This window comes from Rhinatrema bivittatum, chromosome 15 (genome assembly GCF_901001135.1).
Source record: "Rhinatrema bivittatum chromosome 15, aRhiBiv1.1, whole genome shotgun sequence".
In the NCBI taxonomy this organism is placed as follows: domain Eukaryota; kingdom Metazoa; phylum Chordata; class Amphibia; order Gymnophiona; family Rhinatrematidae; genus Rhinatrema; species Rhinatrema bivittatum.
In genome coordinates this window covers 55870591-55891488 of record NC_042629.1, presented here as the reverse complement: position 1 = coordinate 55891488, position 20898 = coordinate 55870591, and the positions used below count along the sequence as shown (strand labels likewise).

Below are 20898 nucleotides of genomic sequence, written 5' to 3'. Positions count from 1 at the left end.
CTTTTGAGTCCAGCACAGGCCCCCGAGGGACAGTAGGTCCCAGGGTGGGGGCGGTAACAAGATCGGGCAATGAAGGTGTGTGGGTCCATTCCTCACCAGAGGCCATTGGAGGGAGGCTGGCCCTATTTTATGAGTGGACCAAAATCACATCGGACCAGTGGGTCCTGTAGGTGGTGAGAGAAGGCTATGCTTTAGAATTTTTTGGCTGCTCAGGGATGCCTTTGTAATCTCCTGCTGCGTCTCTTGGAGCAAGCAGGAGGCAGTGTGGGAGACATTGCAACATCTGCAGCTTCTGCGAGCCATTGTTCCAGTGCCTCCCCTGGAGAGAGGACAGGGTCGTTACTCTGTGTACTTCATGGTGACCAAAAAGGAAGGCACTTTTTTGGCCCATTCTTGATCTGCAGGTGGTCAATGCAGCCCTCCGCATGCCACACTTTTGGATGGAGATGTTGTGCATGGTGATAGCGGTTCGCAAAGTGAAGTTTCTTGCGTCGTTGGACTTGTCAAAAGCCTACCTGCACATCCCCATTCGGATCAACCACCAGTACTGGGGGAACGCTTCCAGTTTTGAGCTCTTCCTTTTGGCTTGGTGACGGCACCTCACACTTTCACAAAGATGATGGAAGTAGTGGCGGCGGCTCCCAGGAAGGAAGGTATCATTGTGCACCCATACCTGGACAAATGGCTGATAAGGGCAAAGTTGGAGGTGGAGTGTGTTCACTTGGTTCAGTGAGTACTGCAGGGTCTGAAGTCGCTGGGCTGGTGATAAACCTCGCGAAGAATCACCTGAAGCTGACCCAATCCCTGGACTATCTGGGAGCTTGCTTTGATACCCAGCTGGGGAAGGTGTTTGACTACGGAAAGAGTCCTCAAATTGCAGAGTCAGGTCCTTCGGTTACTGGACTTGTCGGTGCCCAGGGTCTGGGATTGCAGCAGGTGCAATTCCATTGCATCTATGCTAGAGTTAGTGCCATGAGCCTTTGCTCACATACATCATCTGCAGGGGGCTCTGTTATCCCTGCACTGTCGGAAGAATTTCAGCTTCCTTGACTGTTGCTGGAGGATTCCAGGTCCAGCCTTTCATGGTGGCTGTGTCTGCACAATCTGGAGAAAGGTATGGATTTGGAAGTGTCCGACTGGGTGTTAGTGACCACGGATGCCAGCCTCTTGGGCTGGGGAGATTTGCCAGGGGAAATCAGCCCAAGGCAGTGGTCACCAGAAGAGGCAACTTGGTCGATCAATCGGCTGGAAACCAGGACAGTGCGCAAGGCCTTTTTAGTGTCTCTTCCGCTCGTCTGGGAGAAGTTGGTGCGAGTGTTCTCTGTCAATGCAATGACAGTGGCATACATCAATCGGCAGGGTGGTACAAAGTCATCTGGTGGCGCTGGAGGTGCAAGAATTCGAATGAGCGGAGAAAACATCTGTGGCAGATTGCTGTTTCGCATGTGACCGGAGTGGACAATGTACAGGCAGACTTCCTCAGCAGGCAGTGTCCGGATCTGGCGGAGTGGGAGTTGTTGGCAGAGGCCTTCGTCTTGCTGCAGGCAAAGTGGGGCAAACCAGTGGTGGACTTCATGGCGACTCCAACAAATGCCAAAGCAGCTCGATTTTCAGTCGCAGAAGGAAGGTCTGATCAGAGGGCATCAACGCTCTCATTCAACCGTGGCCTGCGCACCTGTTGCTGTACTTGTTTCCCCCTGGCCTCTCATAGGTCGGTGCTGTGGTGCATCGAACTGCATCTAGGCAGGGTGATTCTGGTAGCGCCCGAGTGGCCATGGTGGCTGTGGTTTGTGGATCTTCTGCAGCTGGTGGTAGATGGTCTCGTTCGCTTGTCTCACCTTTCGGGTTGATGTGGCAGGGTCCCGTATTTTTAGACCGGGAGGATAGCTTCTGCCTAGCGTCTTGACTTTTGAGATGTAGCGGCTTCATTTGAATGGCTATTCTGAGCCGGTGATTGCAACTTTGCTGCAGCCAAGAAGACTTTCCACTTCATTGGTTTATGTAAGAGTATGTAGAGTCTTCGAATCTTGGTGTTTGCAGAACAGGGTGCAGCCTTTAAAGGTGGACTTTCCTTGAGTCCTGTCCTTGCAGAGCGGTTTAGCGAAGGGTTTGGCCTATAATTCCCTTCAGGTCCAGGTAGCAGCCTTAGGTTCCCTTCATGGCAGGATGCAGGGTAGGCCATTAGCGTTGCATCAGGATGTGGTTTGTTTTCTGAAAGGAGCAAAACATCTGTGTCCTCCGGTACGGAAGATATGGCTGGATTAGAATCTGAATTTTGTTCTTCGTGTGCTGTGTGGTCCTCCCTTTGAACCAATGTGGAAGGTGTCATTGAAGGATTTAACCCTGAAGACTGTTTTCCTGGTGGCCATCTGCTTGGCTCGGCGAATATCAGAGCTACAAACGTTATCGTGCAGGGATCCCTTCTTCTGCTTTTCAGGGGTTGGAGTTTCCTTATGTATGGTTCCTTCTTTCTTGCCAAAGATGGTATCCTCCTTTCACCTCAATCAGGTTGTCGACCTTCCAGCCTTTCCGAACTTGACGGCTGTTGCTCTGATGGGCTAGGGAGCTTCTCTTTTTGGATATGCGTCAAATTCTTTTGCGATATTTCAAAGTGACCAATGACTTTCGGAGATCGGATCATCTGTTTGTTCTGTTCAGTGGAACAAAGAAGGGAAATAAGGCTTCCAAGGGCACTATTGCTCATTGGTTAAAAGAGATGATAGCGTCGGCTTAAATTTATAAGAGCCGGTTAGTGCCAGAAAGCTTAATAGCGCAATCCACCAGGGCGCAGGCAACCCCGGGGGCAGAGAGTCAGCTGCTCTCTCCGCAGGAGATCTGTCTTGCAGCGACATGGTCTTCTCTTCACACTTTTACCAAACATTACCACTTGGATGTGCGAGCCCCAGAGGAGGCGACGTTTGGAGAAAGTGTTTTGAGCGTGGGTCTTTTGGGTTCCCGCTCAGAATAAAGGGGCTTGGGTACATCCCACTAGTCTGGTCTGATCCAGGGTACGAACAGGAAAGGAAAGTTGGTTCTTACCTGCTAAGTTTCATTCCTGAAGTACCACAGATCAGTCCAGAGACCAGTTCCCATCTGTCGAAAGACTTCCTCACTTCCGGATATGGCTGATCTGACTGAGCTGGCATATGATATACTGAGATTATTAAGCAGGGTACATAGTTTGGTATAGTTCTTCTGTTAAATCAAAGGGGCATAGTTTGCAGGGGGGCTCCAACTTACGTCTCTGTTCGCCCAAAGTTTATTGGGGTTTGTTATGGTAGACCTATTGGCTTGGGTACAGGTAAATACTGAGAGACTGCAGGTGGCACTCTCATTATGTAGCGGAGCCTCAAAGTTTTGTTCTCTGACCCCATCTGCTGGTAGGGATGAACAACCCACTCGTCTGAACTGATCCATGGTACTCCAGGAAGGAAAATTAGCAGGTAAGAACCAATTTTCCTTTTTCTTTCTCATTGGTTCCCTACCATCCTGGGTAGATGAGCATAAAAAAATTCTATATTTAATCCAATCTCACCTGACACTTGGATCATCTGTACAAATGAGGTTAGAAACTTAAGGATGATCCCAGGTTCCAGTTTTTCCCTGGGAGCTCATACAAGGGGTGGCGAAGAGATCTTTTCAGTGTTTGTGTCTAGTCCATCAGTTATGTCTATTTTTTTTTTTTTTTACAAGGACTGATAATTGATGGTTGTAGTGTCCTTTATTTGTTCAGTTGATTCAGAATTTGAGAGCGAAAGTCGTGTTACAGAAATCATGGTGAGAGAGCATTAGACTGTCTCCCACTAACAGCTAGAATAAAGTTTAATGTACTAACTTTAAGGTTTTGTGTGTTAAGACAGGCTATTTTGATGAGGTGCTTAAGTGATAGTTACCAAAAAGGGAATTACTTTCTTCCCAGGAAGTGCTGTTGGAGATATGCTTAGCAAAGATTATGCGAGGGACATGTACCAGAGCACAGGTTTTCTTGAGGGTAGCCCCACTTGGTGGAACAATCTCCTGTGGGATATCTGGCAGAAACTCACAGCTTGGTTGTCTCTCACTATTAGGTAGTCGTGGAATAGACTTAGTTTTTGGGTAATTGCCAGGTTCTTATGGCCTGGATTGGCCACTGTTGGAAACAGGATGCTGGGCTTGATGGACCCTTGGTCTGACCCAGTATGGCATTTTCTTATGTTCTTATGTTCTTATTTGGTAGGCAAAGTTTTCTGTGTAAATTTGTTTACTGATTCAGAGAAAAGAAAATCTATAGTGAAAACTTTGGAATGTTTGTTTTGGCTATTATGGGTAGGTATGAAGTGGGATTGTTTTATTTTGTTTTGTATTTGTATGCTTGTCAAACTTCCATTTGATGGAATTGTTTTGCTGTATTGTTTTTCTGGTCTAAATTAAATCAAATCCAGGTGCTTCTCCTACATCCTATTCTCCCTGCTCATCCCCCGGTCCCCTCTAATATATACAAATATTAAAATATTATTACTTTACAAAATAAGTAAAATAATGGAACTGAGAACTCAGGTTCTGTCTGGCCCAGTAACGCTGCAGCATGGTGTAACCCAAAATGCTTGTGTTAACGTTTGTTATTGATTGTAAGCAGAATGATGAGTGCGGATGGGATGAGTAGTTTTGGCTTCTTGTGTTATTACAGCTTTGTAACTGCTTTTAATATAAATTGAAAACTTTAAAAAAAAAAAAAAAGATTGCCCCTCTGGGCAGTTAGTGCACTTCACATTTCAAGATGTTGCTCTAATTCTGAAACTTGTAAATAGTCCCTATAAAGCTGGCAGATAAAAGGGTGTCTTAGCTAATACCTGGGTTTTCTGCTCTCTAGATGACAATTTATACTTAGAATTCTGACTTGCTTACCATACTGGTACTTATATTGGTCCTTGCCTTCATGATGTGCTGTCTTTTTTTTTTTTTTCAGGAGGAAGTGAAGAAGGGAAAGAAACCCTGAAAGCTACAGAAGCAGAGGGATTTAGCTTTATTACCCAGCTGGTTAGCCACTTCTGGAAACTGCATGCCTCAAAACCCAAGAATGCTTTTCTGGCTCCAGCATGCCTGCCAGGTACAATACAAAATATACTTTATGCATGCTTTAAAAATTGTTTTCCTAGCGTGTAACCAAATTTATTTATTTATTTTAAACGGACTCAGGATCAATGTTATATGCTACTCTGCTAGCAGATGGAGATGGATGGAGTCAGGTATCAAAGCTGACGTCACCCTAGATATATCCTTGCAGAGACCGTAGCCCTTCAGGATCTCTTTGTCTCCAGCAGAAGTGGACATGCTTTCCCTATGGGGATCGCTGTACCCTTTAGAAGAAGAAATTCTACTTTTAAATTGGAAAAAGATTGAGCCCTGCTCTCCTGCAGTGATACCTTAAGGTCCCTCCCCCAGTTGAGAATTCCTGAGGTGATTTCCGAGAACCCTCAGAGGTGAGCCTTGGTCCGGTAGCAGGTTCCTGGCATGGACTCAGCTGCTGAAGTAGCTGAAAGTCATGGAAGTCATGCGCGGCGGTAACTGCCAAAGACCTCTCTCCCCGCAGTTGGAGACAGTCTCTGTACTCAGCCGGTAAGCACTGAGCCCCAGGTAAGTGTTAAAAAAAAAAAAAAAAAAGAAGAGTATTCCTCCTGATTCAGAGACGTTGGAGGGGTTTCGGTAAGTCTTCTTTTGGTCTCCTTGCTCAGAGCGCCGTATCGACGTCGTTCCAGTTCCCATTGCGGCAAGGGGAAGTGGGCTTCCAAGCGGGTTGAACAGCCCCCCAGTGGGCTAGGCCTCGCTTAGGCTTAGTAGGCACACTGCGTGGTAGGCCGCAGCAGCGCCATCTTGCACGTGTTTTTGTGAGTCTTCTATTGCCCACCATAGAGTGTCGGTATGTATGGTGCGTGCTGGCTCTGCGCATGAGCTGTGCATGTAACGTCAGCACAACGTCATGTGCATATATACATGCACAATGTAGCGTGCATCCGTGCATGCTTATCTCCCTAGGCGCAGAATTTAGGTAAAGCTGAGGGCATGGCCTGTGCACTTGGCCCATGTAGGTGCCAGAAATCTGTGTGCACCAAATTTTAAGTGCAAGCCGGCTGAACACACTTACCGTCCCTAATGGCTCTGGCAGCAAAGAAACATAAGCACCATTCTCTCTGTGCTGCCTGTCATATTAGGGCTACACAGTCTGACCTTGATTCTTACTTATGTCAGCATTGTGAGGAGGCCTAGGCACAGTTGGCCTCCCCAGGCTTTACTAAGCCCGGATCCTCCCACTCTGAGGATGGGACAGTTCCCTGTACGTACCCGGATCAGTCCAGACCATGGGTAGAGCCCCCGTTCCAGCAGGTAGAGACAGACCAGAGTTCTAAGGGTAACCTATATAAGGACGGAACCCTTCCTGGAACCCTCAGTATAACCATTGTCAAAGCAGAAAATACAAGATCAAGCAGTAACAGGATAACTAGAAAATGTAATTTAAACCAACAAAATCCCACCGGGTTTGGAGCCATATCGTACCATGTTACTTTTTTCCATAGAGATGAATTGCCGGCCCTGGTTTCCCAGACCCTGAAGACACTGGGAGTTCCTGGGGTGGACTCTGACAGAACCAAAGAAGAATTTCATTCTGGTGTCTCTCTACAGAAAGCCTCTTGCTATTTTCCGGTGCTGGAAGTCATCCAGGAGTTAATTGACCTGAAATGGGATGCCCCTGAAGCAAGTTTCAAAGGTGGACGAGCATTAGAAGCTCTATACCCTCTGGATCCAGCGGTAAGAGAATGCCTGCGGTTTCCTTAAGCGGATGCGCTGGTCTGCGCAGTTTCAAAGTGAACAACAATCCCAGTGGAGGGAGGAGCGGCCTTAAAGGATGCGCATGATAGGTGGATGGAATCCACCCTTAAGCAAGCCTTTGATGCGAGAGCAATGATTTTACAGATTGCTTCCTGTTGTGCCTTGGTAGCTCACTCATGCCTGCTCCTCTCTAGAGAGGTAGCAGACACAACCTCTAAAGCAAACCTCACAGAGATGCCCTTTAAGGGATCACTCTTCTTCGGAAGTGAATTGGAAAAGCTGGCCAGTAAATGGGGTGAATCTCCAGTGCCCCGGCTACTTGAAGATAAGAGAAAGCAGTTACAGTGCCTCTTGCTTATGAGAGGTTAATCCAGGGGCTTCCATGTCCTTGGGAAGGTCTCAGTCCTTTCAGAGTCGACATCCCGAGAAAGGTGCAGGTTCGGGTTCAGGTTCAGCCCCCGAACTCACCAATGAGGTTTTGCCAAACCACCCACAGAATGAGGAGATAGGGGGTTGACTATCCCTCTTCTACCAGCAGTGGGTCGAGATCCCATCGGACAAATGGGTACTGGATGTCATATGAGAAGGAACCATGCTGGAGTTTCGCAGCACTTCTCAGGACATGTTTGATGTCTCCTTGCCACTCCCAGCACAAGAAACAGGCAGTGGAGTCTACCTTGATAAGGATCCTCAGGTTGAGAGTTATAATTCCAATACCTGCGCCCCAGGAAAATATGGTGCATTATTCCATTGTATCCAAGAAGGGTTCCTTTTGCCCCATCCTGCACCTCAAAAGTGTCAACACACACCTACAAGCAATTAATTTCCGCATGCAAACTCTGCACTCCGTGATAATGCCCATAGAGCCGGGAGAGTTCTTAATCTCCCTGGACTTTTCCGAGGCCTACCTTCATATTCCAATTTGGCAAGAACATCAGCGTTTCCTATGCTTTGTGGTACTGGGCTGCCATTATCAGTTCCGGGCACTGTCCTTCGGCCTAGCCACCGCCCCCAGAACATTTTCCAAGATTGTTGATTGTAGTGGCGGCACCGAGGAAAGAGGGAATCCTGATGCACCCATGCTTGTTTGTCTGGTTGATCCGGGCGAAGTCAGTGGAAAAGAGTCTCTGGGTGACCAGCAGTGATATCCCTGCTTCAGGAGCTTGGTTGGGTCGTAAACATGGACAAAAGCAGTCTCAAGCCCTCCCAGTCCTTGTAATATCTGGGAGTCCGGTTCAACACCAAGCAGGTCAAGGTCTTCCTCCTGACCTCACGGATAAGGAAGTTTGTCTCAAGTGCCTCGGTTGACGCATGCAATATGCCCGAAGGTGTGGAACTATCTTCAGGTCCTCTGTTTTATGGCTTCGACCCTAGAGGAAGTATCATGGGCAAGGGCACACATGCGACCACTTCAGTGCTCCCTTAATGCTCCCTGATGTCACGTTGGAACCCATTGTCTGAAAACTATTCGATTCGCCTCCACCAACCAATGGAAGTATGTTCTCGGCCCCAGTGGTGGCTACGGGAAGCTCACCTGGGCAAGGGTGTAACCCTGTCTCTGATGAATTGGCTGGTCCTTTTGACAGATGTGAGCCTAGATCAGGGCATCTATGATTTGCTGGGATTCAGCATTTATGTTTGGTTGAGTGCTGTTACGTTATCTGTTTTTAATCAGGTTGGCTTTAATCAAGTTTTTTCAGTAGTATGTCCACAGTGACTTTTGAAGAGAATACTGAAGGGCAGAGGTCACTGCAGGGGTATATCTAGGGTGATGTCGTCTTTGAAGCCTGACTCCTTCTCCATCTGCTGGCAGGGGAGCATATAACCCATTGGTCCTGAATCCATCTGTCTGCACTAAGTAATTTCTCCAGTTTGTGGCTGCCCAGATTGAGGCACATATCCTTGCAAAGGTGTATAGGAGATGAATACTCCATGAACTCCTGTTCCACTGTTGATTTTCTGCTGCTCTGGAAGGTGGAAATCGCTGCTGGACCTGACCTGGTCCATTTTTATTTCAAAAAATACAACTGTTCTGTTCCCAAAGAGGTAAGCTTAAGAGGGGAACATGATCCTCTGTTCCCAGAGAGTTGACCTTGAACCTGTGTTCCCACAGAGGTGAGTTTAAAACACTATTCCTGTGCAATGCTAGAATGAAGGTACTCTTTGAATTCCTGTCTTCCTCTGCTGACTAAAGGAGTGTGTTACTGCTGAAGTGAAACTAAGACTTTTGTTTTGGTTTCTGTTTGCTACCTAAGTCTGATGTAACAAAATATTGCTGAATCTATAGGTTGGTGTGGCTGGCCAGAGATATGCTCACCAGCCATTCTCCCTTAGTGTGCTAACTTAAGGCCAGCAGCTATCCCCACTTCAGTTGAATGGGGGAGGGGAGGAAGGAGTTGCGTTTAACCAGGAAGTGTGTGAAGGTCCATGCTGCCTGAGAATCACCATCATCTTTGGAACTTTTGTTAGGATTTTCACTAATTGGCTGGGTTGGTATTTAAAAACCAGGATTGTCCTGGCCAGAATACAATGTATTATCACTCTATCTAATAAGCTTACATCTCATAGGTCTGATTTTCCTCATTGCCAGTTTTTTCCATGTTTTTCCATGTTTTATGTTTCTTTTTCCCTGTTAGGACTAACTCATGTTGAAGCTACTGTGAATGCCCTTGTGGATATTATTCATGGCTACTGCACATGTGACCTGGACTGTATCAATATGGCTTCTAAGATCTATGTACAAATGCTGCTGTGCTTGGTATGTACTATTTTTATTTTATTTAATTTATACATTCTTATATTCCTCTACTTCCAATCAGTTGTTCAGAGTGGATGTTCATAATATACACCAAACATTAAAAATAGATGCAATTAATACAGAATAAAACCAAAATAAAATCAGACAATACAATAGAAACCATTCAGTTTGCACCTATGACACATATACTAGTGGAAATCTCTGTATTCTATTATACATAAATAGAGCATTTTGGGTATGGATAGCCCCCTGGTACTGTCTTCAGAAAGAGTTCAGACACATGTGGATATGTGGGTAATCCTTTTGCTGCTCCCTGCAGAATTAGACCTTTTGGACCTTTATGGCAGAGAGGGAGCAAACTATTTAAAGGTGTTTGACTGCACTTCAATCTCCATTGGATAATAGGTACTATCCTGAATATTATGTTTGTTGTCACTGAGTGCTGAAGCAGTCCTAGACTACAACTTGGGCACTACCATTAATTCTGTGAGTAACACTGGAAAATGTAATTGTAGTGTGGAAACAGTATAACAGCAGCTACATTTTTTATATATATCAAACTTAGTCCACTTTCCTTTAAAAATAAAAGGGCTCAGTGAATTACACATTTTAAAAACCTTATTATAAAATGTAATTAGCAAATATGAACAAAATAAAATAGCAAAGAATACATAAAACTAAAATCCACAATTAAAATAATAACATAAAATCTTAATAAAAATTAGCCAGGCAATGAATAAAATGTTATTCCACTTAAGCCTGCTCAGAAAGCCAAGGGAGCACCGAAGAGGGAGCATTCACCACAGCGCCTGGGATATGCTGAGAGTGATCCCCTCTCCCCCCGGAAGGAAGAGGGAGAGGAGGGAATCGCTAACGCTGTCTCGGCTCTCCCGCCCACCTCCCCCATCAAAATCAATGCGGCGGCAACGCCACAGGCTCTTGTGCTGTGAGGCACATGCCTGTGGCGCACCCATAGAGGAACACAACAAAAGAGCTTACCCCTTCATGTACCCCTTTGTGCGTGCCCTCGTGCACACTCTTAAGTGCACTAATTCATAAGAACATGCCATACTGGGTCAGTCCAAGGGTCCATCAAGCCCAGCATCCTCTTTCCAACAGTGGCCAATCCAGGCCACAAGAACCTGGCAAGTGCCCAAAAACTAAGTCTATTCCATGCTACTGTTGCTAATAATAGCAGTGGCTATTTTGTAAGTCAACTTAATTAATAGCAGGTAATGGACTTCTCCTCCAAGAACTTATCCAATTCATTGATATCTGGATTGAATTCTACAAACATGGACCAGATGTGCTTCACTGAGCCCATACTAGGATGGGGCCTGAATGGAAATCTGAGTACCCCAAGTAAGAAGCAAAGAAGGATCCAAAACTTGATGCCAACGATAAGTGCTAACACTTCCACTATCTCTTCCTGTCTGTTTACTCTGCTCCCATTAAATGTTCAGTTTGTGGGAAAAAAAATCCTCTTGATTAATGATCTGCTAGAAGATTTACTGCCCACTATTTTTTGCATCTCTGAAACATGGCTGACTGACAAAGATAACATACTCCTAAACCATATTTTCCCCCCTAACTATGAGGTATTTCACTTTTCTAGACCTAAACGAAAAGGTGGTGTTTTATTAATAATTTGTTAAAAAGATCTTAAGCTAGTACCTTGCAAAGTAGAGATTAACCCACCCTGTGAAGTGCGAATTCCAAAATCTCACAAACTAAACATAGGTCTGGTCTACTGTCCTCCAGATTTACTCCAAAAAGACTGCTCACTACTGATTGAACTATTTGCTAAAGTATTTCCATCACCAATCCTCGCTGAACACTAATCTCAAAATAAAGGACTACTGACTATTCCCACAATACAGAGCATACGTCTGATGCAAATAAGAGAGCGATTATTTTCCATAGTGGGTCCAAAGCTCTGGAATTCTATGCCTGAGACGTTAAGTATTTTACCAGATAGAAAGAGATTTAAATGTGAATTAGAAACATGACTATTCAAAAAAGCATATACTTTAACTTTAAAACATCAGAATATACAAAACCACAAAGACAAGAAGGACAAAAGTTAATTGAATCTTGAAGAATAAATCAAACTAGAGAATGCGAGATTTCCAAAACAACCCACTGACTAAGATGTTAAAGCCATCATTTCGTACTAATTACCTATACTCTTTGCCATATGTACTAAATCAGTTAATATGTACTAGAAAATTTCACTTGATAGATATCAATGCCTGTCTGTGAATACCACCTCCGTTACCAATCTTTGTTTGTTGAGTCAAGTTATGACTGTCACTTTGTAAACCCCTGTCATCTATACATGGAACAAGGGTATATAAAATATCTAAAAACATTTAAAGCTGAGGATCCTCACATTAGCGGATTTCTCTAGGCAGACTACAGATCTATTAAATAAGGACTGTTAACTTTGAGTTTTCAAAGCTAAAATTAAAACTTTAAATTGTGCTCTAAAATGAACAGGGAGCCATCTAGTTTGCTGAATTTGCTTCCTTTTACAGTGTCATAGACAACTGTTTCTACGAGGATAAGCAGGATTGCAGTCCTCACACGGGTGACATTGTATGGCACCAGGCACGGAAAACTAGAACTTTGACTGAGCCTCATTGAGCATGCTCAGCATGAATTGTACCATGTTTCCATGCGGGGGTCCCTTTCAGTCTCTTCTTTTCTGTGGAGCCTGTCATTTTGCCTAATTTTCAATTTCTAGGGTTTTCTTTCGTGAGTCTTTTTCACTGCCTTGCATGGTTGACGTGGGATCCCCCAAGTTCTCCTGTTAGCGTCCTAGATAGGTTTTTCAACGTTTATTGGTAAGTTTACTTTCATTGTCGATGCCCCCAGATGACTGTGCGCTCAGTGCCTGCCACCACAGATTTTGATCTCATGTCCCTTTTATTTCGTGATGACATGTCCACGTCGGGTTTTATGTGGTGCCCCAGGTGTGCGAGCATCATGTCTATCATGGACCCCATGATAGGCGAGTCCTCTGCCTTGGAGCAGCACATGACATCGGGGGTTGCAGCAAGAGCACCAAGATGACTCCGAAGGGATGTAAGGTACGACCCAATAAGATGGAGTGCCTCTTTGGGCCAGCAAAGACTGATCCAAGGGCATTGGAGGCATCAGAATGAAGGGACCTCGGAGCCACAGCAAGCCTTAGATATCAGCGAGGCTGTAGGCACTGATGTCACACTGGAAGGGATGCTGGAGACTGGCCATTGTCTGGTTCCTTAGAGGGCGTCAGGTTCATCATCTTGGCACCAGAGAAGGACCGTGTCGAGCATAGATGGAAGCCAAAGAAACATTGGCATTGGTCCCCATTGATGCATAGTGCCTGGGATGCACCAGCTCATGATGTGATGCCCCTACAATGACCCTGCAGCAAGGAGCACCAGTTCTCCATCGATGCCAGGAGTGTGCCATTGACTCATTCGGTCCCGATGCCAGCCACAGATTCTCCTCAAGTTCCAATCTAGTTATGTCTCCTGAGTCCCTGCCTGCTTTGGCATTGATGATCAAGGAGGAATGAGCAGCTGGCCGTCAAAGGTGATGGGCGGCCTCAGCATCGCAGCACTGACGGCACCAGCACTGTCACTCCTCGAGCCACTGCTGGAATCCCTGCATGCTCTTATTGATGTTACCGACCCAGCTGGTGTCTGTTCTCAGGGTGGCATCAATGCCCTGTGGGGCAGAGCAGCTGCCTCCTTCCAGTCTGGTCGTCGTTGCCTGGTCCTCGGAAGAGGCAACTCCCCCTAGACTGGCAAAAGCATTGAGGAAGATGTAAGAGAGATACCCATGTCAGAAATGATATTCAAAAGTGATGATTCAGAGGAACCGAAACAAATCTCAAAGAATTATAAAGATGTACTAGGCAAACTGACAAACTAAAGAGTAGCAAATCACTTGGACAGATGAAAGAACTATGAAATTAAATTGCGGATCAATTGGAAATTTGTAAAATATCTTTGACATCGTCTGTGGTACCTGAAGACTGGAGAGTTGCCAATGTAATGCCAGTTTTTAAAAAGGGATCAAGGGGTGATCCAGGAAACCATAGACCAGTGAGTCTTCACATCGTTACTATGCAAAACTTTAGAAACTATCATAAAGGACAAAATTGCTTAACATGTACATTGGCATAGTTTAATGGGACAAAGCCAACATGGATTTAGCCAAGGGAAGTGTTGCCTCACTTGTTTGCTACATTTTTTTTTAAGGGAGTAGGCAAACGTGGGCAAAGGTGAGCCAATTGATAGTGTATCTGGATTTCTAGAAATTATTTAGCAAAGTCCCTCATGAGAAACGTCTTAGGAAATTAAAAAGTCATTGGAATGGGGGCAGTGTCCTATTGTGGATTGGGAACTGGTTAAAAGATAGAAAACAGAGAGTAAGGCTAAATGTTAAATTTTTCCAATGGAAAAAGGTGAATAGAGGAGTGCTCCAGAGATCTGTTCTGGGACCACTGCTTTTTAATATACTTATAAATGACCTGGAAATGGGAACAAGTGAGGTGATCAGATTTGCTAATGACACAAAATTATTCAAAGTAGTTAAATCACAAGAGGATTGTGAGAAATTGCAAGAGGATATTGCAAAACTTGGAGTCTGGGCATGCAAATGGAAAATGAAACTTAATGTGGACAAGTACAAAGTGATGCACTTAGGGAAGAGTAACCCACATTTGGAGTCACCATTCAGGAAAAGGATCTAGGTATCGTCATTGATAATGTTGACATCTTCTGCTCAGTGTGCAGCAGCAGCCAAGAAAGTTAATAGAATGCTAGGGATTATTAGGAAAGGAATGGAGAATAAAACAGAGAATATCATAATGCCTCTGTATCGCTCCATGGTGTGACCTCATCTTGATTATTATGTGCAGTTCTGATCACCACATCTCAAATATGTAACAGAATTAGAAAAAGTACAGAGAAGGGCAACCGAAATGATAAAGGGGATGGAACAATTCCTCTATGAGGAAAGGCTAAAGGGTTTAAGACTCTTTAACTTGGAGATGGCTGAAGGGAAATATGATAGAGGTTTATAAAATGAGTGGAATGGAATGAGTAAACGTTAATCAGTTGTTTACTCTTTCAAAAAGTACAAAGACCAGGGGGACCCAATGAAGTTACTGGGTAATACATTTAAAGCTAAAGGTGTAGTTATTTCCGGCGCTAAAACTGTGAGATATGGCTTCGCAAATTGCGAAGCCAGCCCACTTTGACAGAAATCCCGCCCCAAACTCCTCCCCTTTTTCCAAATTAACATTGCACCATGTGTTATGGTGCTTTTTGCATGCGTTGAGGCGTTTTTCACGTGCGAAAAGGCCATAATGCGAATTGGAAAATAACCCCCTAAGGATCCGACCTTTTTGTCTTCTTCCAAGTCATTTCTACAATGATGGCGATCCCACAGAAGGAGTTTGATCCTCTTCTGAAATTCTTTAAAAGTATTTTTGGGTTCTTTTTATGGTGGGACTATTCCTACAAATTTGTTTTTCAATCAGATGACGTTGTGGAACTGTTTTCTGTTAGGGCACTGAAAGTATTTTGAAGTTATCGCTTCAGGCATGTGTGACAGACTCTCAAGTTGTATCCTACCAGAATCCATTGTAATCCATCTACATGTCTTTCAGACACTGTGCTAGTGTGAGACAAATTTTTAGGATTATAAATATCAGAACAAGAATCTTTAAATCTGGTCAGTTTTACTCTGAGCTGAGCCATCTTTCTTTTCAGTCCCAGAGAGCTGGCAACAAATAGATTTATTTATTTTATTAAGAGGTTTATATACTGCTTTTAAGACTGTCAGCCAAAATGGTTTACATTTGTTAATATACACAATTAAAATAACATAAAAACGCATACAATAAAACATTAAATAAAAAATAAAGGAAACATAATCAGATAAACAGCAAAATCTCTAAGGTTTTTCTAGGAGCTGTAGTCCCACAGTTATTACCCTAGATAGGTTCCAGAATATCTACTATTTTATTTCTGTTTAAAGTTGTCTTAATTTTAAAATTCCTTTGCTATGTGCCTTTTGCAGTATGCTTAATTGGAGAAGAGGGACTACTTCAAATGAGTAATATTAGATAAAAGCCTCATTTCCTCGTAAGAAAAACAGGAAGTGGGGTGGATGGGACTATAAACTAGAAAGCTAAATTATAAACCAGATAAAGTTAATTTAAACTTTGAAAGCAAAAATGTCTAATTGTAAAATAAATTGAACTATTATTTGCCTCTGTGGAGCATAGTAAGTTCAAATAACTATGTATTTACTTGCTAGGATCCAGCGGTGAGTTTCTCCTGTAAACAAGCTCTGATTCGAGTGTTGAGACCTAGGAATAAGCGACGTCATGTGACACTTCCATCCTCTCCTCGCAGCAATACACCAATGGGTAAGGAGACACACAATTTCATGATTATGAAAAGACTGCAGAGCCACACAAATTCCTGTGGACATATATTTGGGGCAGGATCTTAAAGTTGTTTTGGACTGTGCTCTGCAAGAATGACCTGTACACCTCTTGAGAATTACAATCTTTGCCTTTTCTGGGTTGTGGGGTTTTTTTTTTTTGTTATAACCAAATTTATAAAGCAGAGTGGATGGATCATTTGACTATCTTGTGTTGAACTGAAGCAGCCACCCCCCAGTTGACAGTTGTGGAAACTTTAATACTTTAAACAACTTGCCAAGCAACAAGGCAGGCATACTGCCCGCAGCCTGCTCAGACCTCCTGTTTCTTTTGTTTTGTAGAGTCATCTGGTTTAAAGGTTTCTCATTGTCTTTTTAGAAACCTGAAACTCTTCAGTATCTGGCACAGTGGTTCCCACACCTGTTCTGGGGGGGATCCCCAGCCAGTCTGGTTTTCAGGGCATCCATAATGAATATGCATTAGAGAGAGCTATGTGCACTGCCTCCATTGCATACAAATTTATCTTATGCATATTTATTGCAGATATCCTGAAAATGTGATTGGCTGGGGGGTCCCCAGGGACAGATTTAGGGACCACAAATCTAGGAAATGTCTACCCACGTCTTAGGTGTGCTGTCTTCTTCCCTGGACTTGCCCAGCACACTGCAGCTGGCTCGTCCCCCTTAAGAGTCTCCTTTTGGAGCAGACTGCCTTCATGCGGTAGGAGAGCATTTTCTCTACGTTTGGAAATCCTGCCATTCCAAGGTTATCTCAGTCTTGTTGGCATGAACCCTTCAGGAGAACAAGTTCTGTTTCATCTCTCCCTGCACTTGGTGGTCAGACCTAAATAAGTTTTGTTTTTTTTCTCACCGGTCTTTGGAATGCATGAACGTCTGGCTTACACATACTGATCACCGCCAGTCTCAACCCTTGCCTGTATTCCAGCGTCTGACTGCTGCTTGCCCCGACCCTTGGACCGCTCCCCTGTTGTGGACATTTAAGTCCTGCCAGTCTCAGAACTCAAGGGGGAAGAGGCTGGTATAGGTGAAGCCGCAGCCGCCTCAATCCCTGACCAAGAGTGTCTGCTTGCTGTCGACATAGGCCCAGCCGTGTCCACGTGCTAGGCAGTACCAACTGTACCACAGTCCAGGGACTCTCACACGTGACACCCATCTCTCAAAATCAACAAGGCACTGGAGTACAATGTTTGATATCTTATACATTTAAGATCATTTGTAGGTCATTAAAATATTGAATTATATCAATTGTTGAACAGCATCTAGATGAGACCTCTAAAATTTAGAGGTGAAACCAGAAATGGTATTTACTTATTATGAATGAGAGGCGTGAGAAATATTTGAAAGAAGAAAAGTATATCTTTGCTTTAACAGTGCCAAGGGGTTTGATAGAGTAAATAATTGCCAACTGGTAGAAATAGTGAGGTCCATATTCAGCCACTGTGCAGCTTGGCTAGTTAGATGGATAAACTTATCCAACTAACTTAGCTCATATAGTCAGCAGTATGGCTGCACTGCTGGATATATCCAGCTATTTTAGTTAGCCAGATAAGCCCTATGGGCCAACCAGAGTTAGCTTGATAAGCTATTCTGCTAACTCAGCTCCTCTCAATTATGCCCCCAGAATGTCCCTACCTTATTTGGTTAAATTCTAGCTGACTAATTTATCATCTGGCTAGAGTAAGTACCCAGATCTCCATTTATCTGGATAACGTCTGAGTTATCTGACTAAATGCTTTTGAATATGGACGTCAGTGTGTAGAAGTGGTATAAGTAAATGTGAAATCAGGTTAGTCATGAATTTACATAGAAACATAGACATGGTGGCAGAAGAAGACCAAACGGCCCATCCAGTCTACCCAGCAAGCTTTCACACTTATTTTTTTTCTCATACTTATCTGATACTCTTGGCCTTTATTAGTAACTTTTTGGTTCTATTTCCCTTCCACCCCTGCCATTGATGTAGAGAGCAATGCTGGAGCTGCATCTAAGTGAAGTATCAAGCTTAATTGGTTAGGGGTAGTAACTGCCGCAATAAGCAAGCTACTCCCACACTTATTTGTTTACCCTGCCTGTGCAATTCAGTCCTTGTTGGTTGTTGCCTGAATGTAAATCCTATTTTCTTCATCCCCCCCTGCCGTTGAAGCAGTGAACTGCGCTGGATATGTATTCCAAGTGAAGTATCAGGCTTAATTGATTCGGGGTAGTAACCGCCGCAACAAGCAAGCTACTCCCCCACTTTTTTGTGAATGCAAATCCTTTTTTCCACATTTCCTTTTGCCGTTGAAGCATAGAGCAATATTGGAGTCGCATTAACCATGTGTATGTTTATTGAATAAGGGTATTAATCTCCAGGTAGTAGCTGTCATTCCCGCAAGCCACCCCATGCCTCTTCTCTTCATTCACATTCTCTAGACTTTATGGATCCACAGTATTTATCCCACGTCCCTTTGAAATCCTTCACAGTTTTGGTCTTGACCATTTACATTGGAATCAAATAGCTGCAGTATGAATATCAGCAGAAAATGTAAAAAATATGGAAGTATAGAGAAATAAGACAGTGATATATTATCTCCAATTTTTAATCAATTTATATGGTGAATATTTAATCCTTGGTAGAATGGAAAGGTATAAACATGCTAAACATTTGATATTTTGATACATTATGCCTAAGAAAGAAGACCAATAATAGATTATAAATAAATTGTGTAACCTATGAGATGTTATAGCATGATCTTGCACATCAAAAAGATGAAAATTTTGATTAGCCAAAAAAATACAGTCACTATAGAAATAATTGCTCAATGGAACATATTTTGGACACAGTAAAGAACCTGATGTTGGATCACAGAATATGGAAAATGTCTAACAGAAGTTATAAGCATTGGGAATACAAAAAATGAATACTGGGAAAATTGGAGCTATGTGAACATTTTTAGATTACGATAGATGGAACTCAGATTCACTTCAAAAGTCAGTTTGTAATCTAGGGATCAGAATTGAGCAGGAACTGTCATTGGACAAGCATATTTCAACAGTGGTGCAATCCTCTCTTGTCTTTTTCTAACCCGTCAGATGTGACTATTTGTCTACAACTAATTTGGCCCTAGTGTCGCAGGCACTAATGATATCATGATTGGACTATTGTAACTCTGTTGGCCTTTCTCATAAAAGAATTACAGATGGTTTGGAATACCGCAGGTTACTAGGAATGTTGAACATGAGGGCTCATATCTCTTCTACTTTGAACAAGCGGTTGCCTATAGGGCACGTTGTAAATTTAAAATTTTAATATTGGTTTTTAAGCTGATTCATGTTCTTCGTCCCAGATATCTTGATAAAATTTTGTTGTATGTATGCCCCTCAATGAATTTTGTGGTCTTTATAAGATCGACTACTGGTGCCTCCTTCTAGACAGATGGTCCAGTTGAAGAGCACTAGGGATCAAGCTTTCTGAGCTTTGGCTCTTATGTTATGGAAAAGCTTTCCTAATGCTGTCTGCTTGCAAGGGGTAATTCTATGTTCCCTGTATGTATCCGGATCAGTCTAAACAGTGGGTTATGTCCCCCCTTCCAGCAGATTAGCAGGTAAGGAATAATTTTCTTATCCATAAAGCTGTAAAGTCAGGGCTATTCCGGCAAATATATAATTGAGGTTTTTGGAGCTTTCAGGATTTTGGGAATTGCATTGTTGTGAATCTCTAAGGGGATTGGGGCTATGAGATGTACGACTGTGGGTTAGGGGTTGTTGGTTCTTAATTGAGAGCGGGTGGATGTATTTTAAAATTTTTATACTTTTTAATTGTACATTTATAGGTTTTTAGGTTACCCCCTTTCTCAATTCACATTCCCTGTACGTACCTGGATCAGTCCAGACAGTGAGTTGAGCCTCCTGTCCAATAGATGGAGACAGAGAAAAACGCCAAAGGGTATCCTATATCAGGAAAGGGCTCCCTCTGTGTCCCTTCAGTATTTCTCTGTCACCAGCAGATGCAGATAGTAGAACCTGTGACTACTAGTGGTCTTTTTTTATATTGGGATCTAATGTGTTGACAATGAAATTTTATAAATCTTGACTCTTTCTAGTGTCAGTCTGGTATGGCTTGCTGGGCCTTACAGATGTTCTATTTGAAGGAATGCCCTTAACCTTTGGCTGAAGCAAGGCCAGGTCCTCTAGTCATGTGTAATTTGTCTTAGTCATATTCAACCTGTTTGGTGCGTTGCACTGAAGTTATTATATGTTATATATAATAAAGGCAAACTTCAAACAGCTTGACATGCAGACGTTACTGAGTATCAAAGTTTGCTTTGATGATACTTGGATAATTTGCAGTGTAAGTGTACACATTCACTTGTATTAAATTCCATCTCTTCTTTGAAGGGCACAATTTGTGAGTACACTTATGCTCATACTTTTTAAATTCAAAAAGTTTGCACGTAATTTACTCTGCCCTTGGAATGCCTGTCCTTATTTTTTGGCATAGCAAGCTCAGGTCAATTTTACAACATGCTATTTACATGGATAAAAACAGGTTTTGTTTTGAGTTTCCTAGCATGTAGCCAGATGGGTTATGTGCTCCTTTGCCAGCAGATGGAGACAGGTTTCAAAGTTGACGTCACCCTAGATATACCCCTGCAGTGACTTCAGCCCTTCAGTATTTCTCTGTCTCCTAGCAGATGTGGATGTGCTATCCCCACACCAACATTGGTGCTTAGCGGGATTGCAGTACCAGTTTGAAGAAGAAAATTTACTTTTAAACTGGAGAAAGATCGAGCCCCATTCTCCTGCTGTGATACCTAATGGTCCCTTCCCCAGTTGAGAATTCTTGAGGCGATTTCTAAGATCCCTCAGAGGTGCGCCTTGGTCCG

General features: G+C 43.4%; 1 protein-coding gene across 1 annotated transcript in view; it reads left to right on the top strand.

Annotated features, from left to right (window-relative positions):
* UBR4 (ubiquitin protein ligase E3 component n-recognin 4) overlaps positions 1–20898 on the top strand; it is a 351227-nt gene that overhangs the window by 169822 nt on the left and 160507 nt on the right. Inside the window, 3 exon segments of the mRNA XM_029579045.1 lie at positions 4946–5086; positions 9441–9562; positions 15884–15995. Of these exon segments, the coding sequence (XP_029434905.1) occupies positions 4946–5086; positions 9441–9562; positions 15884–15995 (375 nt within the window).